Source organism: Schistocerca americana, chromosome 4 (assembly GCF_021461395.2).
Source record: "Schistocerca americana isolate TAMUIC-IGC-003095 chromosome 4, iqSchAmer2.1, whole genome shotgun sequence".
NCBI lineage: Eukaryota > Metazoa > Arthropoda > Insecta > Orthoptera > Acrididae > Schistocerca > Schistocerca americana.
In genome coordinates this window covers 398,580,302-398,599,306 of record NC_060122.1, presented here as the reverse complement: position 1 = coordinate 398,599,306, position 19,005 = coordinate 398,580,302, and the positions used below count along the sequence as shown (strand labels likewise).

Here is a 19,005-nt window from a genome sequence, read left to right as displayed (position 1 = left end):
ATCGTTCTGTTCACTGGCTGACTGTTTTGTGACGTCAGATGCGCAGAACGAACCTAAACTCTACTGCCGTCATAAATGACATGCACTTTAGTAATAATCAGTAGTTCAAATACATTACAAATTATGGTATCCTTAGGGAAACAGTTTTAAGGGACAAGAAAGGACACCAGGTGCAACCAATGTGTATGCCTGGGGGCTTCAACATGATGTTATGCCACAGAGGGAAAAGGGTGCAAGCAACTGCAGATTGTGGCACATCCTGGAACTAATGATGCCTGTCATCTGGGCTCCAAGGTCCTACTTTGATCATTCCTGTAACTTGCAGAGATGATTGGGAAGACCAGCTTTACACATGGAGTTTCAATGAAGCTCACAATTTATAGCATTGTCCCCCTTGGTTCTGAATCCAATGGAATGACTAAACTAGATACTTTGAAGGTTCTGGGACAAGCTACACTATGACTTTCTGGACTTGCACCATTAAGGTTGAGAGCTGTAGGGTCCCCCTAAATGGGTCAGATGTGCACCAGACCTCACAGTCTGCTACCCAGGTAGCCGACAGTGTGTGGTGTGCACTTTTAGAGCAGGCTACTCTCCATCCAATCCAGATAACAGCAGTAAGAAATCCACAAGTATCAGTCTAAGACCAAAAGAAATGCCTGTCACAGGTGAGTATTAAAATTCTTGTTAACTGCCAAAACATTAGCACTATGCCAGCCAGCAACACGACAGTGGTGTCTGCATAGTATCGCTCTGTGGCCAGCAACAGCAGAGCACGTTAGTATCTTTTGCATTCTGTTGGTGTTTTGTTTAGCCGACTGGGAAGAAGACATTGGATATCTTTGGTGTGACGTCATATGCGCATGAGATCGCTCTCTAAGATTTATATATTTTAGGTTTCAGATACATATTTTAAGGGTTTTTGTGATAATATTTATTATATAAGTGACTTATTATTAGTTTCTTCATTCACCTCTGCCTTTCCTGTGTTGTGACCAGAAATTTGTGAGTGTTTCACACCGAGCAACTTAACCTCTTACCTGTGTTTACATTCCATGCTGACCAGTTGCAGCTGTAGAGGCACATCGAAAGCTAAGTACTAATTAATTGTTTGTGTATAGTGGTTTATTTAGAAACTTTAGTAGTCTTCAACCAGTGTTCTTTGTGTTTTCTGGTGAATATTTCAGAAGTAGTTTTTGGGAAGTGTTTTCAGTTTTATTACTGTGTCATTAGACGTTTGATTTTCTTTCTGTGTTAGTCTTGGATTATATTCTCGTTTGTTGTTGTTTAATACTATTAATAATAGTAGTTACTTCCCCTGTAGAGTAAGTTTGTGATTACTGTAGTCAGTTTAACAACATCTTATTGTAGTAGCAGAACTTAGATAAAGTAGTTTTCTTGTTTCAATAACTAAAATTTTACCATGAGAGAGAAGTGTGGGCTTTATCATAGGTTCGCGAGTAGTGAATTGCGGTGTGAGACTTGTTCGAAGTATTTTCACTGGGGGGAATGCAATGGGGAAGCCATTGGGCCTTCTGGTGAGATCCTCTCCTGGAACTGCAGGTTATGTAGCAAGAGTAAGTTGATAGAGGAGCAGGAGTGTAAGATCTGTGCCCTTCAGGTGCAGTTGAAAAACTGCACAGGAGGATCTACATAGGATGAGGAGGGAGAAGGAAGTTGGGGAATGGGAGCTGGCTGTTGGCAAGAGTTCTGCTAGGAGGAGATTTTCAGATAGTTTTACTATTGGTGTTTGCAATAGATATGACTAACCGTCAGAGTCTAGTGGAGAGGAATCTCTAGTAGCTGTAGATGTAGGAAGTATGCAGCAGACCTCAGCAGTTACGGTGGCTAGGACAGTTGCAAAGTCGAAGAGAAAGAAGAAGGTTCTGCTGTTAGGTAGTTCTCATGGCAGAGGTGTAGGCCAGCAGTTGCAGGAAGTTTTGGGGAGTGAGTACCAGGTCACCAGTATTGTGAAGCCTAATGCAGGATTGGCTCAGGTGACTTAACATAGGGGGGTTATGTAGGGATTTTACTAAAGAGGATCAGGTAGTGATTGTGGGTGGGGCTGGTAATAGTATTGATATGGATGGGGAGTATGACAGATGGTGACATGGAAAAGATAGCCACTCAGACTGGCAACACGAATGAGCTTTTCGTGGAACTGTTTCAGCATCACAATCGGCCTCATCTTAATACAGCCGTCAGGCGTAATAACATGAGACTTGGGGGTGCGCTGATGACAGAAGGCATGGGTTACATTTCAGTGGTGTCGGAGTCTATCAGCAGGACGGGTTTCACTAGACATGGCCTGCACCTCAACAGGTATGGAAAGGGGAGGTTGGCAAAGCTTATAGGTGACAGCACAGGTGGGGGTGGTGGGATCACTCATTCCTGTAGTAGTGGGTGCTAGAGCTGCACCTTTTTTTAGATGGAAGTAGCTGATAGGTATTCCTGAATAAGGGAAGTCTCTCTAACAAAGAAACCACTTTCAACAAAGCTTAGGTATCCAAGTAATGAGGGAATTAGTATCTTTCATCAAAATATACAAGGTTTTATCTCTAAAGTTAGTGAACTGCTTATAGATGTTGACTCAAATTATTGGTATATCTGAACACTTCTTAAATAAAGAGAATTCAGAGGCTTCCTTTACCAGGATACAGGTTGGCTGGCAGCTTTTCTAGGAGCTCTTTGCGGTGTGGAGGGAGTAGTCATGAATGTGAAAAACGGTATCCCATTTGAGTCAATTGATGTTTCAAAGTCCTGCACTGAAAAGGTGTTTGAATGTTGTGCAGGTGTGGTTGAATTTAGTGGAGTTAAACTTCTAACTGTTGCTATTTATAGATCCCCAGACTCCGATTTCACAATATTTTTGCTAGAGCTAGAGGAGGTTCTTGGTTCACCTTATAGGAAATACAAGAAGTTTGTTATATGTGGAGACTTCAATATTAATTGTATAAATGATTGTGCAAGGAAAAGGATGCTGGTAGACCTCTTAGACAAATGTGTTCTGAGACTTATCCAAAATGCTCCTCCATGATACTGACAAGAGGGAGATTGAGTTAATAATTAAATCACTGAAGACCAAGAACTCATGGATATGATGGGGTATCTAGCAGAACACTTAAGTATTTTTCTATGTATGTTAGCCCAGTACTTAGCCATATCTGTAACTTTTCCTTTAGGAGTGGTCGGTTTCCTGGCCGATTGAAGTACTCAGTAGTGAAGCTACCTTATAAAAAGGGAGACAGGGATAATGTTAATTATAGACCTATTTCTATGCCATCGGTGTTTGCTAAAGTTATCGAGAGGGTTGTATATACAAGGTTACTGCAGCATTTAAATTCACATAATTTGCTGTCAAATGTACAGTTTGGTTTTAGAAATGGCTTAACAACTGAAAATGCTATAGTCTCTTTTCTCTGTGAGGTTTTGGACAGATTAAATAAAAGGTTGTGAACGTTAGGTGTTTTCTTTGATTTAACGAATCAACAAATATTACTGCAGAAGTTGGAACATTATGGAGTAAGGGGAGTAGCTTACAATTGGTTCCCCTCTTACTTTAAGAACAGAAAGCAGAAGGTAATTCTCCGCAATACTGAAAGTGGTAGTGATGTTCAGTCCCAATGGGGCACTGTTAAGTGGGGCGTTCCCAAAGGGTTGGTGCTGGGGCCACTGCTGTTTCTTATTTATATAAATGATATGCCTTCTAGTATTACAGGTAATTCAAAAATATTTGTTTGATGACACCAGCTTGGTAGTGAAGGATCTTGTGTGTAATATTGAAACAGTATCAAATAATGTAGTTCATGAAATAAGTTCGTGGCTTGTGGGAAATAATTTGATGCTAAATCACAGTAAGACTCAGTTTTTACAGTTTCTAACTCACAATTCAACAAGAACCGACATTATGATCAGACAGAATGGGCATATTATAAGTGAGACAGAACAGTTCAAGTTCCTAGGTATTCGGATAGATAGTAAGCTGTTGTGGAAAGCCCACGTTCAGGATCTTGTTCAGAAACTAAATGCTGCTTTATTTACCATTAGAACAGTATCTGAAATAAGTGATAGTTCAACATGAAAAGTAGTCTACTTCGCATATTTTCATATGCTTATGTCTTATGGTATTATTTTTTGGAGTAATCCCGATTCAAAAAGGGTATTTGGCTCGAAAATGGGATGTCTGAGCTATATGTGGTGTAAGTTAGAGAACCTCTTGTCGACCCCTATTCAATAGTCTGGGAATTCTGACACTGCCCTCACAGTATATATTTTCTTTAATGTTGTTTGTTGTTAGCAATACTAGCTTATTCCCAATAGTTGGCAGCTTTCACTCATTTAATGCTAAGCAGAAATCAAATCCGCATGTGGAATGCAGTTCATTCACCCGTGTGCAGAAAGGAGTGCAGTATTCTGCTGCATCCATTTTTAATAAGCTACCACAAGAACTCAAAAATCTTAGCAGTAGCCCAAACACTTTTAAGTCTAAACTAAAGAGTTTCCTCATGGCTAACTCCTATTCTGTCAAGGAGCTCCTGAAAGAGCTGAAAAATTAGCAAATTCCATTGTTACATTGTTGATTTTCTTTATTTAAACTTATGACTTGTCACCTGAATATGTTTCTTACGTTTCATTTTATCTGTTTCTACTATCGTGTTATAATTTCATGTATTGACTCGTTCCATGACCATGGAGACTTCTCCTTAATTTGGTCCCACAGAACAATAAATAAAGTAGGAGGAAAAACAGTAGTGATAGCAGCCCTGTAGGAGCTCTACATGTTGTACAATTCAATTCATGTGTTTAGTGCATGGCACACACACTCTAATAGGGAGAGAGGGGAGAGGTGTAGGGGAAGAATTGGAAGCTTGTGAGGACAATTTTGTTTCCTGGAGGCAGAGAACAGACACTGCGATTCTAAGAGCAGCAGTAAATCCTCTAATTGAAGGCCACAAACTTTCCATTGAAGGAGAGCCATAACAAGGAAGGGGAGGAGGGAAAAATGAAGAGTGTGTCACCTCAGCTGCTGCCCAGTGCCAGCCTTCGAAGACACTGCTACAGGGCACAGAGGCTGGAGGATCCCACTCCACGAGATCTACAGAGGCATCAACTTTCTCCCCCTGTCGATCTGCGGAGCCCAGGGAAGGAAAACAGTTGGTGGTGCACACCAGCGACACGGAGGTCATATAGATTGCATGATGACACCATCAAAGACGATCTCTTAGTGAAAGAGAAGTCCGTTTGCCTTTATTTAACTTCTCAGAGCCTTTCCAGTTGGGAGAGGAAGACTCCTCTGTTGGCCAGAGGGATGTAGGAAGTCTTCACAGCAGTATTCCTTCTGACCTGCCAGTTGTGTAGCAAGTGACTTTGCCCCAGGACACAAAGGTTTGGTGGCTGCTTGTACAGCTGAATGAGGAGATTGCGATGCTACCATGACACTTGGCAATTTCACAACCTCAGGCTGAATTTGAGGCTGCATGTCTGCATGGCCATGTCCTTCGTGGAGCGAGATGTAGCAAAAACAGTACTTTAAGTGCCAGGTGGTAGAATGCTGGGTTTGCAACTTGCCAATAACTTGAGCGACTGGGTACAGCAATTTTACTTTTGAAATTTCCTGGCAGATTAAAAGTGTGTGCCAGACAGACTCTTACTTGGGACCTTTGCCTTTCATGGGGAAGAGCACTTGCCCATGAATGGCAAAGGTCCCGAGTTCACGTCTCGGTCCGGCCAGGAAGTTTCATATCAGCACACACTCCATCATGGAGTAAAAAATCTCATTCTGCAAACTTTTTCCTTTACCTGAATGTCCTGGACAGCCTGCTCATCGAGATACAGTGGACAATCTAGAGATGAGGCAGCATGGCCACATGTGTGTGTACCGCAGGTTACACATCTGGCCGAAGTCAACAAGACATCCCAGTGTGGTATGTATGACACTAGTAGCAGCACATCGGGTTTGGAATTTACGGTCAGACTGATGACTTCATAGCCTGCTTTGATCTTGGACAGAAGCACCACTATCAAACAGTGCATGGGCACTAAGGAGGCGTCTACCTTTTTCATCACCTGATGGACGGCAATGACATCCTGATCACATAGGTACGTTTAAAGTTCTGCCTCAATCAGACCATTGAACAGAGTAATATAAATAACACCACGGGAAGAATTCCGAGTTCTATCAGCCTTGAGAAACAGGATAGCTGTGGAGAAGCTTAGCAGCAAGCAATAATTGTGTTTGAGAACCAGAAGTAATCTCCAAAAGCAAAGTGCCATCGCATAAATGAGAGCAGAATTTCACAGGGCTGGCAACTGCATTAATGCCTTTCTGAATAAGAAACAGACTAATTGTTGCAAAGGACTGATCATCTTCAGTATGTTATACCATAAGGAACTGTGGTGCAGCTGGGAGGGTCTTTGAATCAGGAGCTTCATTCTGTTTGCATTTGGTAGACATCGACTGCAACGATTGGCTCCTAGCAATAAAATCTCTCATGACTACCAATGGGGAGGGGGGGTCCATCCACCTTAATTGATTGTTCACACCTAAGGTTACACCTCCCGAACATCTGACAGAGGGACCAATCGGCAATTGGGGAAGGTAGCAGCTCAGCTCAGGCAAGCAACCCTCCCCAGGCCTGGCTTGTACCAGGGGTATGTGTGAACCCTACCTGTCAACCTGAGCCTGGGAATTACATGTTACCCAGTCACCTGTTATGCATCAGACGCATGGGTCTGTCTTCAGGCGTGCACAGGGAGGACGAAGTAAAAGAGGAGCCTCAAATGCCAAAGCAGAGAAAGGATGGAAGAAGGTAAACAAAGAAAGGAAAAAATAAGTGAGAAACAGAGGTGAAACTATCTCAGCAACTGAAAATGCTCAACACATTCCCTAAAACATCCCAGACATATTCCCCAAGGGAGGGGGAAAAGTAATACCAAGAATAATGACACATAGCACGGAACGGAAAACATGATGCAAAGGCTGGGGAGGTTGTAGGGATATGAAATGGAATGAGTGCATAGGCTCAATCGTGTTAAGCAGGAGTATACTTCAACTGACTGGTAGAATACTGGGAATGTGCACTTAGTCTACAAATGAAATTGCTTACAAACCACTCATGTGACCAGGTCTAGAATATTTTTGAAGTGTGGAGGCCCCCTAACATAGGATTAGAGGACTGTACAAATGGTCATAGGCTTGTAAGACCAATGGGAGGGTGTTACAGTGATGCTGAAGAAACTTAACGTGTTGACTAAGATAGACAAACTACCCTGAGAATGTTTCAAAAACCGGCTTTAAATCATGACATTATACTACAACCCCTTATGTATCACTCACATGGGTATCTTGAGGACAATATTAAACAATTACAGCACAAGTAGATGCCTTCAATCATTCTTCTTGCACTCCATAAATGAATGGAATGGGAAGAAAGTCTAATAATTGGTATAAAGGAATGCACCCTCTGGATGCACTTTGCAGTTGTCTGCTGAATATGGATGTAGAAGTACACATCTGTTCAACTACATCTGCTATTTCTGAAGGAATCCATGACAAGCTCTAAGTGGTAAATATGATTTGTTCCACAACGGTTACTAAATTTCTGCTCACAAAGTGGATGGTCAAAATGAAAGCATTTTTTTTAGTGGTTCCATATCACACACATCGTGATTGCTTACACAAAGAGTTTCATTGGTACACACAACCAAAAGCAAAGTATTTTAAGCTGACTTTTACATTTTCAAGAAAGCAAGATTTTACATCACTTCTGCAAAATTTTCACTCATATCTGAATATCAACAGATTCAGATAATTGCAAGTAGTTGCGAAAAATACCTGGCAAAAGTTGGCCACTAAAATGATTAAATGGGAACACATTTTTCAAGCAAAACACGAAACTAGAAAATTAAAACATTACCCTCTTGCTGAATACTCACTACGTACAATTTTTTTACAAATTATGAAAGATTTGGATGAATGAAAATTTATTAAATGAAATTGGCTTGATACCACTTCAAGTAAGTTTGTTTTCATTCGGTATATTGCTTTTAAGCACTTAAAAGCCCATTTCACAATTTAGGTAGGCAGGTAAACACATCAACAAAACAAATGATTTGTATTGCTCTCAGAAACACTTTCACAGTTGCAACAAAATATTCAATGGACATTTAAAAAATGCGAACAGCAAGCAATGCACACCATTGTGTCAGTATTAAACAGTGAATTACACTAACCTAACCTAGGCCAGAGACCAGTCAAATGGTGAAAACAGGTTTTATTCTTACATAACCTCATTCAGAATCACATCTATTTCATTTCCTCACAATGGACAATCTTCAAAGCTATTGTAATGTAAACTGCTGGATTAATAAAATTATGAAACCAGCAACATCAAATCACTTTTCCTACATAAACCATTTCCAACATGATCAAAACAGTATTACTGTGGAATGTACTACATATAGTGTACTACTGTATTCAGTACATTCCACTATACATGTGAGCTGCACAACAATGAAACTGCCATACCCATTGCTAAACATTTGAAAGGTGTATTTAAACTAACCTTTTGGAACATCTGTGAAGAATATAATTTCTTCACTTCTGCACTTCAAGGACTTAACAATGTTGGAATAGCTGCTCTCTTCCACTTTTGGCCCCACTGCTGTATCGAAGTAACCCGAAAAAAGCTGCAATTCACAATAGCATTAAGACATTTGTAATATGAAAGTCTGAGGGTAATTATCCCTCAGCATGGCAAAATATACACTAAATAGTATGGCACACTAATAGCATATTCTGTACACAAGCAGAGTTTCTCATGTCTTCACAGATACAGAATTTGCCCAAATTTTAACCATGGAAACTCAGAAGTGTTAATAATCAGATTTCAGTTAAGTGTTTCTTCAAAGTCTATAAATGCGCAATTGTTCAAAATTTAGAGTTTTGTAGCTATAAAGCAAGTTGTCAGTTCACGAAAAGTTAAAAGGAAAATTACTGTTTTGATGAATTACAGCATAAGGAAAAAAGATAGCCAGCAGTACCTCCACGCACCACAACATTTCAAGCAATATCATGGATCCACAGAGACTCAAAAGGAACAAGATATTAAGAAAAAAGAACAATAAACAGATCACACAAATTATGTGCAAAAAAGTTCTATGCACTAATGAAGGAGGAACATCCAAATGTGGCTAAAGTATGTTCTGATATGTAACAAATTGAGCCACTGCCAATGCCATCTGTACATGAAATTCTTTTAAGACAGGTTTGGCTACACAATTTGTGCATTTTGATTCATTACAGAGCATTGATAAAGGAAAGGACTGCTTTTTAAACTTAGCTTAAAACAAGAGCAAAAGGACACAACCAAGTAGCCTCAGTTCTACATGAAATATATTCACTATTGCAAATATGGACAACCAGCTGTATAATGGAATAACAATGAAAATTTGTGCCAGACCAGAAATCTAACCTGGATTTCCTGCTTTATGCGAAAAGCTGCTAACCACTTTAGCTACCTGTGCGCAACTCATGGCCAGACCAAAACTTTGAAATCTTGTTCATGCATCACAACCCACACACACTCACTCACTACTTCCTGAAAAGTGGGACATTTTAATTGATGTCAATGTTCAAAGCAGCACAGCATCATACCTTTTAACACAGGCATCAAAATACTGTATTTACCCACCTATACCTGGTGGTTGTTGTTGTCTTCAGTTCAGAGACTGGTTTGATGGAGCTCTCACTGCTAATCTATCCTGTGCAAGCCTCTTCATCTCTGAATAACTACTGCAACCTACATCCTTCTGAATCTGCTAAGTGTATTCATCTCTTGGTCTCCCTCTACAATTTTTACACCCCCCCCCCTCCAATATTAAATTGGTGATCCCTTCTTTTAGTCAAGTTGTGCTACAAATTCCTCTTCTCTCCAATTCTATTCACTACCACCTCAATAGTTACATGATATACCCATCTAATCTTTAGCATTCTTCTGTAGCACCATATTTCAAAAGCTTCTATTCTCTTGTTGTCTACACCGTTTATCGTCCACGTTTCACTTCCATACCTGGCTACACTCCACACACACACACACACACACACACACACACACACACACACACACACACACACACACACACACTTCCAGAAAAGACTTCCTGACACTTAAATCTATACTCTATGTTAAATTTCTCTTGTTCAGAAATGCTTTCTTTGACCTATCCCTTGGGCTGGGGTAATGGTTGTGTATGATGTGGCAACTAAGTTAAACTACCACTATACACTAATGGTTGGATGCCCAAGCCGTCACAGAATGTGTGGCTTGACGACTTTGCTACTCAGTAAAGTAGGACAGTGATCTGTGGCATCTCTATTGTAAAAGCAGAATGCTGGGGCACGCACAAGTAGTCCAGAACACACCATTCATTGTACATTGCTGAACATTGAGCACCGCAGCACGCCACCCCTACATGTTCACCCCCCCCCCCCCCCCCCCCAACATTATCAACTACGATTGCAGTAGGCACAGGACTATCACGATTTGATCATTCATTGATGGACACATGCCAGCTCTTCAGGTGAGTAACATTTTTTGCTACACTAGGTCGATGGTCGTGTCCACAAATGCTGTCTAGGCGAATAGCAGCTCGAAACTTGCAGCACTCCACAAATGCAGTCTGTCATCTTTCAGCAGTATAATTGTACGCGACTTGGAGCCAGAATCTTGCTACTGTGGTATGATGAGCATTATAGTGAACTCATAATGTCTCAGCTAAACTCGCCTGACGTAAATCTTATGGAACATACTTGCATCCCTATCAGGCATCATCACCACATACACAAATCGGTGTCCTGTTATTTACAAAAATTACGTTACCTGTGCATAGACATCTAATACCACATACCTCCACAAACCTAACTTCAGATTGTCTGATACCCTATAAGCAGAATCAGTGATATTTAGTTCCGAAGATCAACACACAAACTATTACATGGGTGGTCATAATATACTGACTTACCAGTGTACTTCATGATGGCTGTAATCATCACAGAGCCTGTTCCTTCGCATGTGCATGCACATCCAAAGGAACACTATCGTTCTGCTTAACAATGGCAGTGCAATATCATTGCCTCTGTTCTATTGGATTTTCTCAAATATTGAAGCTTCCCAACCAGAAAATTGTTCAAATGAAATTTTCAGACTCTTGTACCATTCGAAATAAATATTCAGTAATGATGTGCACACTAATGGGCAGCATGGAAGAAAGCAGAAAATCTAAGAAGCTGGTCCATTATTTTCCCATTTGTGATGATAGATATAAAACAGACTGTTTGGTAGAGTGGATGAAGACTACTGGAAAAAGGAAGATATTCTATCACCGACAATAATATACAGTGCTCGAACAACATGGCAATGTCTTGATACTAAATGAAGACTGGCAAACAAAGGATCGGAAATCCCATGCACTGGAAGCCCTACAATCCAAGATGCCTGTCAAAATAACAGCTCAGCAATTGATGGCTTGTAGGAAGCCCAGGAAGGTGATCTTGTCAGTATCTGACACCATATACTTGAAACCAAGCTCCAATTTTTTATTTTCAGGACCCAAAAAACTGCTTGAAGTTTAGAAACGAACACTGAGCAAACTGAAGTTCTGAAAAATAGCACTACAAGCTACTGCAAGTAACCTTTGCCGTCAAATGTGAGCAGCACTATATGGGCACATTTTGCAGGCACAAAGATAAATACTGGCACCAAAACTCCTCCCTTAGCAAAAGTACAAAAAAGGAAGGAGGTGAGTCTAGCACTCACCCATTAAAGACACCAACCATTTCCTTAATTGAAATCTGTGCCACTCCCACCACACACCTTCCTTGTCACCACTTCAGCCCATGATTTTGTTTGGATACATTGATGACATCTTTGCCATATGGACTCATTGTGAAGCAACCTGGTATCTCTTAATACCTCCTAACTAATTTTAACAGGTTCCTATTCTGAATCCCATGCCACTTTCCTTGCTGATCTCATCCTCACTGAAGGGCCAACTACACACTTTTGTCCACATTAAACCTATTAAAGCGTACTTACATTTTAACAGTTGCCATTATTTCCGTATCAAACATTACCTCCCATATAGCCTTGGCATTCGAGGCAGACTTATTTGTCTGGATGCAAACTTTACAGCAGTACACAATCATTCTCACTTCAGCCTTGTCCTGCCACTATCCTTCCCAACCCTCCTACAGTGGTATTCTGCTGTCCACCGAACCTACACAATATACTCATCCACCCTTACACAACCCCTGCTCCCAATCCCTTACCTCATGGCTCATACCACTGTAATAGACCTAGATGCAAGACCTGACCCATACATCCTCCCACCACCACCTACTCCAGTCCAGTCACTATCACCACCTATCCTGTCAAAGGCAGGGCACCTGTGAAACCAGTCATGTGGTCTACCAAACTAAGCTGCAACCACTGCACTGCATTATATGTAGGCATGACATCCAACAAGCTTCCAGAATGAGATTTTCACTCTGCAGCAGAGTGTGCACTAATATGAAACTTCCCGACATTAAAACTGTGTGCCAGACCAAGACTCAAACTCAGGACCTTTGCCTCTCACAGGAAAATGCTCTACCAACTGCGCTACCCAAGCACGACTCACACCCCATCCTCACAGCTTTACTTCTGCCAGTACCTCATCTCCTACTTTCCAAACTTTACAGAAGCTCTCCTGCAGACCTTGCGGAACTAGCACTCCTGAAAGAAAGGATATTGCACAGACATGGCTTAGCCACAGCCTGCGGGATGTTTCCAGAATGAGATTTGCACTCCGCAGCGGAGTGGTAGAGCACTTGCCTGTGAAAGGCAAAGGTCCTGTGTTCGAGTCTCCATCTGACAAGTTTTAATCTGCCAGGAAGTTGCAACCAACAAGCTGTCTGTCCACATGAATGGCCACCGACAAATTGTGGCCAATAAACAAGTGGACAATTCTGTTGCTGAACACGCTGCCAAACACGATACCCTTCATTTCAATGACTCCTTCACAGCCTGTGCCATATGGATCCCTCCCACCAACACCAGCTTTTCTGAATTGCAGAGGTGGGAACTTTTCCTGCAATATATGTTTCCATAACCCTCCTGGCCTCAACCTTTGTTAGTCACTGTCCTCATCCATACACATCTTTCCCTGCTCCTATTCCAGCACTACACAGCTATCATTCCCCCACCACACCCAGTTCCACCCCCCCCCCCCCTCTGCCCACCACCCACCTGGCAGCACTTCACTGTCCACCATCCCCACCATACTATTCCTCACCCTTTCCGCCCCAGCCTCCTTTCCCCCACCCAGTTGGCACTCCCATCATGCACAGGTGCTGCTGCTTGCAGTGTGGTTTCAGATGCCTGAGACTGCAGTCGTGTGTTTTCCCCCTGCCACCACTTTGTGAGATTTTTATTTTGCCCAATTACATTATATTGTCAAAAATTGCTTCTGTTGTAATTAGTATTTCAGCATGCTTTTTCTCAAGAATTTACTTTATGTTTATCAAGTTCTGAGAAAATGCTCCTCAATGATTATTTCTTTCAACCACCCATTTCAGATGGCTATCCCTGCATCAGGTGGATTTATGCCTAAGGCAAGGCTATTGTGTGTATTCTGGCAGATTCAACCAAATCTCAAAGAACAATAGCAAGGGAAACCTGATGTGGACCAACTCATCCATCAACAAACAGTAAATTACCAAGTGGGAAAAGAAAAGCAAAAATGGACAAGTGAAGACAGCTTCACAAATAGTCCTATGAATAATCCAGAGAGAGAGAGAGAGAGAGAGAGAGAGAGAGAAACATACAAAAAGCAGACCAAGAATCAATAGTGAGTTATAATAATGGGACACTAGCAAAGCTATTAAATCAATGAACCCCATGTTCCTGTGTGGCAAAGCCACAGTCCTTATTGACCAACATGATGGTATTATATTGTGGTCTTTAGCTCTGAGGACTGGTTTGATGCTACTCTATCCTGCCCAAGTCTTCATCTCTTAATACCTATTGCAACTTACATTCTTACCGTATTCATCTCTTGGGCCCTCTGCAATTTTCACCCCCCCCCCCTTACACTTCCCTCCAATACTAAATTGGTGATCCTTTGACCTCTCAGTGTCTTATCAACCGATCCCTTCTCAAAATCAAGTTGGGCCACAAATTCCTTTTCCCTCTAATTCTACTCAGTACCACCACCACCACCACCACCACCACCACCACCACCACCACCTCCTAAGACTGATTATGTCTTTCAGTGCTCAGTCTGGAGCATAGCCCCCTTATAAAATTCCTCCATGACCCCCTATTCAGTGCTAACATTGGTGCCTCTTCTGATGTTAAACCTATTACTTCAAAATCATTCTTAACCGAATCCAGGTACCTTCTCCTTGGTCTGCCCCGACTCCTCCTACCCCTCTACTGCCGAACCCATGAGTCTCTTGGGTAACCTTGCTTCTCCCATGCGTGTAACATGACCCCACCATCTAAGCCTGTTCGCCCTGACTGCTACATCTATAGAGTTCATGATTTCCTCATTGTGGACACCCTCCCATCTACTAGCACCTGCAATCATCCTAGCTACTTTCATATCCGTAACCTCAACCTTGTTGATAAGGTAACCTGAATCCACCCAGCTTTCACTCCCATACAACGAAGTTGGTCGAAAGATTGAACGGTGCACAGATAACTTAGTCTTGGTACTGACTTCCTTCTTGCAGAAGAGAGTAGATCATAGCTGAGCGCTCACTGCATTAGCTTTGCAACACCTCGCTTCCAGTTCTTTCACTATGTTGCCATCCTGTGAGAATATGCATCTTAAGTACTTGAAACCATCCACCTGTTCTAAGTTTATCCCTCCTATTTGGCAGTCAATCCGTTTATATTTCTTTCCCACTGACATTACTCTCATTTTATTCTTCTATAAATAATGTGTGTTCATATTTTGCAACCTGCTATTACATTCCTGAAATTAATATTCTTCCCAGTGTGTACCATATTAATCACTCCCATCAAATTTCCTATGTTCACAATGTTAATTCACACACTATTTTGCATTAACATACTTACAATCTTAGTAAGATTCACACTTTGTAAAAAAATTATTAGTGGAGAAAAAACTGACATTGATGCAAAATGATGATGGTGTGACATTGGCTGTCAAGTAGTGTTCACAAACATTTTTCCATGGTTAAGTTTCTCGACAGCAAGGCAATCTACTCAGCAAATCTGAACTGGCAAACAGGTCAAAGTCTGAACAGTTTGTACTTTTATCTCCTGACACTTGTACTCAGAATGGTGGCAGATGGGAGTAAATAGGCTCAATCAAATACAGCTGTCATGATCAATCACAACCATTTCCACACTGTATTGTGCTTGCACAGCTTCGTGATTGTTGTGAAGTTTGTGATCTTGACACCTTTGTTGAACTATATTTGGCAGTTTTGTTGTTTGGCCACTTCTAGCACTTGTTGACACACTGCTCAAATATTTTTGGTTCAAACAGAGCACCAGTTACATATTTTCTCATGCTTAGCAAGACGTGTTTCAAGAATTTATTCTTTGTCGAACACAATGCAATGTTTACATAAGAATTTTGTGTGTGTGTGTGTGTGTGTGTGTGTGTGTGTGTGTGTGTGTGTGTCATCTTACTATGAAGTGTGAAAATGCAATGGGAGTCATATGTAATTTACCACTAAAACATTATTTCCCACATCTTACACCATTTCATAACATGTCCCTTGAAAAGTGTAGAAGTGGGGATTCACACCTATCAGCTCCTATTTTATTTGGAATTGGAATTATTACAAGTTTCTTTAGGCCTGAGGGTTATTTCACCTGTCTCATACATCTTACACACCAGATCAAAGAGTTTTGTTCTGTCTGGCTCTCTCAAGGCTATCTGTAATTACTATGTCGCCATTAGGTCTTTCAGTTGTCCGAAATTTTTCTCACTGTATCATATCTCATCATCATCTTCCTTCTATATAATATTCCCTTGAGGTTTATCTTCCTTGTCTAGACACTACATACACCCACTTTTCACCTTTCCTTCTTTGCTTAGGAATTTTTCCACCTGGGCTAATCATATTCAAACAGCTTTTTCTGCAAAGGCATCTAATTTTCCTGTAGGCAGTATCTTTCATCTAGTGAAATAGGATTCAAAATTCTTCAGATTTGTCTTCTAACCATTCCTGCTTAGCCATTTTGCACTTCCTATCGATCTCATTTTTTAGATGCTTGTATCCCCTTTCACCTACTTCATTTTATATTTCCTCCTTTCATAAATTGAATTCAGGATCTTCTGTGTTATCCAATGATAATGATATAATTTTTAAATTAAACATTCCACTTTAACCTGTTAAAATGTTATTTACTGTGATCGTGATTTTGACGTTTTCAAGCATTCTGAAAGCTTTCAGACATCAAATGTTGAAGATGAAAATTTTGAAGCTACTTACATGGGGATTATGTAACCCATTCAATAATATAAAGCTGTGACATGCTGTGAGAGTTAAGCTGCATGTGGTGGTACGATTTTATCTGTTGTTCCATATGCAATATACATTATTAAGCTAGTGGAATAATGATAAATATTATGTGGCATGTGTGAAATGGATCACAAGTGGCAAAGATGTAAATATACAACGATTATGAGCTATGGAAAGCAAAGATGCTAAGATACAGAGCAGATATCAAGAGGTTTGTGAAATGCATGAAGAAAATTGACAAATGTGTTAAATAACAATGGAATCTAAAAATGATACTGAGAATATAGATAATAATGTCCACAAAATACAATTGCAGAAAAGGGTCTAAAATCTCAGAAAGGCATGAAAGTTGCAACCAACATACATAAAGTGCAAGTAATATAAAAAAACTTGCTGACTCCACACATCAGCATCTTTGCACTCTATAGCTCAGGCTTTCTACATTTACATATTTGGTGCTTTTGTGATCCATTACCATGGCTGGTACATGAAGTTTAGACTTAAAATGTTAATGGCACTGTCACCAGCTTTCTAATGTGTATGGTACACAGAACAGCAGTTAAATTCACACCACCACATTCAACTACTCTTACACAGCACATCAGAACTTTACATTATTGAATGCCATTCAAGTGTCCTAAGAATTCTCCCAGTTTTTCAGATCCGTCAGACCAGATGATAAACGCAATGATAAATGCAACTAGCCTTATTTGGTGCCATGTCCAAAGCAATGTCTACAAATTTCTTCTCAGAAAGGTTGGCTATGGATGGAGATAACTGAATTCCCATCGCCATGCTGTCAAACTGGTCAAGATACTGGCTGCCATAAGAAAGACGGTGATGTCAACATGTGCTTAACAATCCCACAATTGTACTATCAATTGGGAGGGGAGATCTATGCAATCTTTGACAGGGACACATGTAAATATGGAGACCACATCTAAACAGAGCATTATAATCACCTTGCCCAAAATGCAGATGTTTAATTTGTTCCATAAAACTGGTGTTCTTCAATTCAATCAAAATTACACACTCCACAACCACCTCATTGTGGTATTGTCAGTTGACAAGGGCTATGCATCCAAATTCTGAATAAACTTTATGACAGTAAAATCCAGCTGAGTCTCTAGGAGAATCCCTACTGGAAAGGGCCACATGACCAGATGCCAAGAATAATGAAGACACCACAGCCCCTGTAACAGTCATAATTGGAAGAGGCTATTATTAATAATCTCCTCCCTCATGCACCAAGGCCACCTACCAATTGTGAGCAACTGAAGATCCACAAAAATGTGTTCTCTTCACCCCATAGTGAACACTATTGGGTCACCACCTTAGACACTGGCAAAATATCTGGCCAGCCTCCTTAGAACAAATGTGGATCACTGAGTGCATCACTTAAAGGACAATGATTTTATCAACCGATTCCAACATCTGTCTTTTGGCCAAGGTGATTTGTCAGTTTTGGTGTGGTCTCCCTACTTATGCGAATTCCTATCGAAGACTGTATCGATCTCCTCTCCCATTTATCCAATAGCACAAGCACATGTTGAGGGTGTATTTACTAAATGGCGGCCAGTACTTTGCCCAGTTGGACTGTGTGCCAACAGAAAGTCTGCTAGCTCCATCCCTTGTAAAACTTTATAGAGAAATCTGAAGGCATCGCTTTGGACACGGTTCCAGATACACCAAGTTCGTCTGATCATTACGTCTATCACATTTATCTGGCCTGTGAAAAAACTGCGAGAATACTTTGAACACCAGAATGGCATTCATGACCACATTACACTTACAATGTAAGCACAGAGAGAGGGTGCTTTGCTCTTCCCTGATATTCTTGTTCACTGAAAAACCAATGGACGCCTGAGCCACACTGTATACAGGAAACCTACACACAGATCAGTATCTGCACACTCACACTCACCATCAGGCACAAAAATGTGGTGTTTTGAGCACCATCAGTCATGCTAAAGTCATCTCTGTTCAATAATCTACAGTTAGTCAAGGGTGTGCATTTAGAAGAGATATTCAACATGCTGAACTGTCCACAGCAAATATTTTGAATTTTCCTTTCTTACTCTGCCTGTAAGTGCCCATAAACTTTTAAACATCACAAACTACAAGACATCTCCAAGAATTGGTATGAGATCAACTATTATTTGCATTCATTACAAACATAGCTGATAACTTCCTTAACCTACCATTACAGATAAAAAATATCTTGAACTCCAGCAGTGTAGAAGAGGCATAGTCATATTTAGATGTTAAAAACAACAACAACTTCCTTATAACTTTTGTACAAAACCAGCATTCTTTTGTAATGTCACTACATTGTAAACTGACAATTATATCTTAACCGGATTTCAACATGCAAATTTTCACCTGTCAAAGTTGATCCTACTTCACAGCAATATACAGTGAAACAATGCTTTTTACACTTTGTAGGGACTTTTAAAAAATCA

The 19,005-nt window shown here is 40.7% G+C and overlaps 1 protein-coding gene across 3 annotated transcripts in view; it reads right to left on the bottom strand.

Annotated features, from left to right (window-relative positions):
• Nucleotides 1-19,005, bottom strand: part of LOC124612384 (enolase-phosphatase E1) — a 42,828-nt gene that overhangs the window by 12,195 nt on the left and 11,628 nt on the right. For all 3 annotated transcript variants that reach the window (XM_047140558.1, XM_047140559.1, XM_047140561.1), the window contains exon 5: nucleotides 8,565-8,688. In XM_047140558.1, coding sequence (XP_046996514.1) covers nucleotides 8,565-8,688 — 124 coding nt within the window. The remainder of the gene's footprint in view (nucleotides 1-8,564; nucleotides 8,689-19,005) is intronic.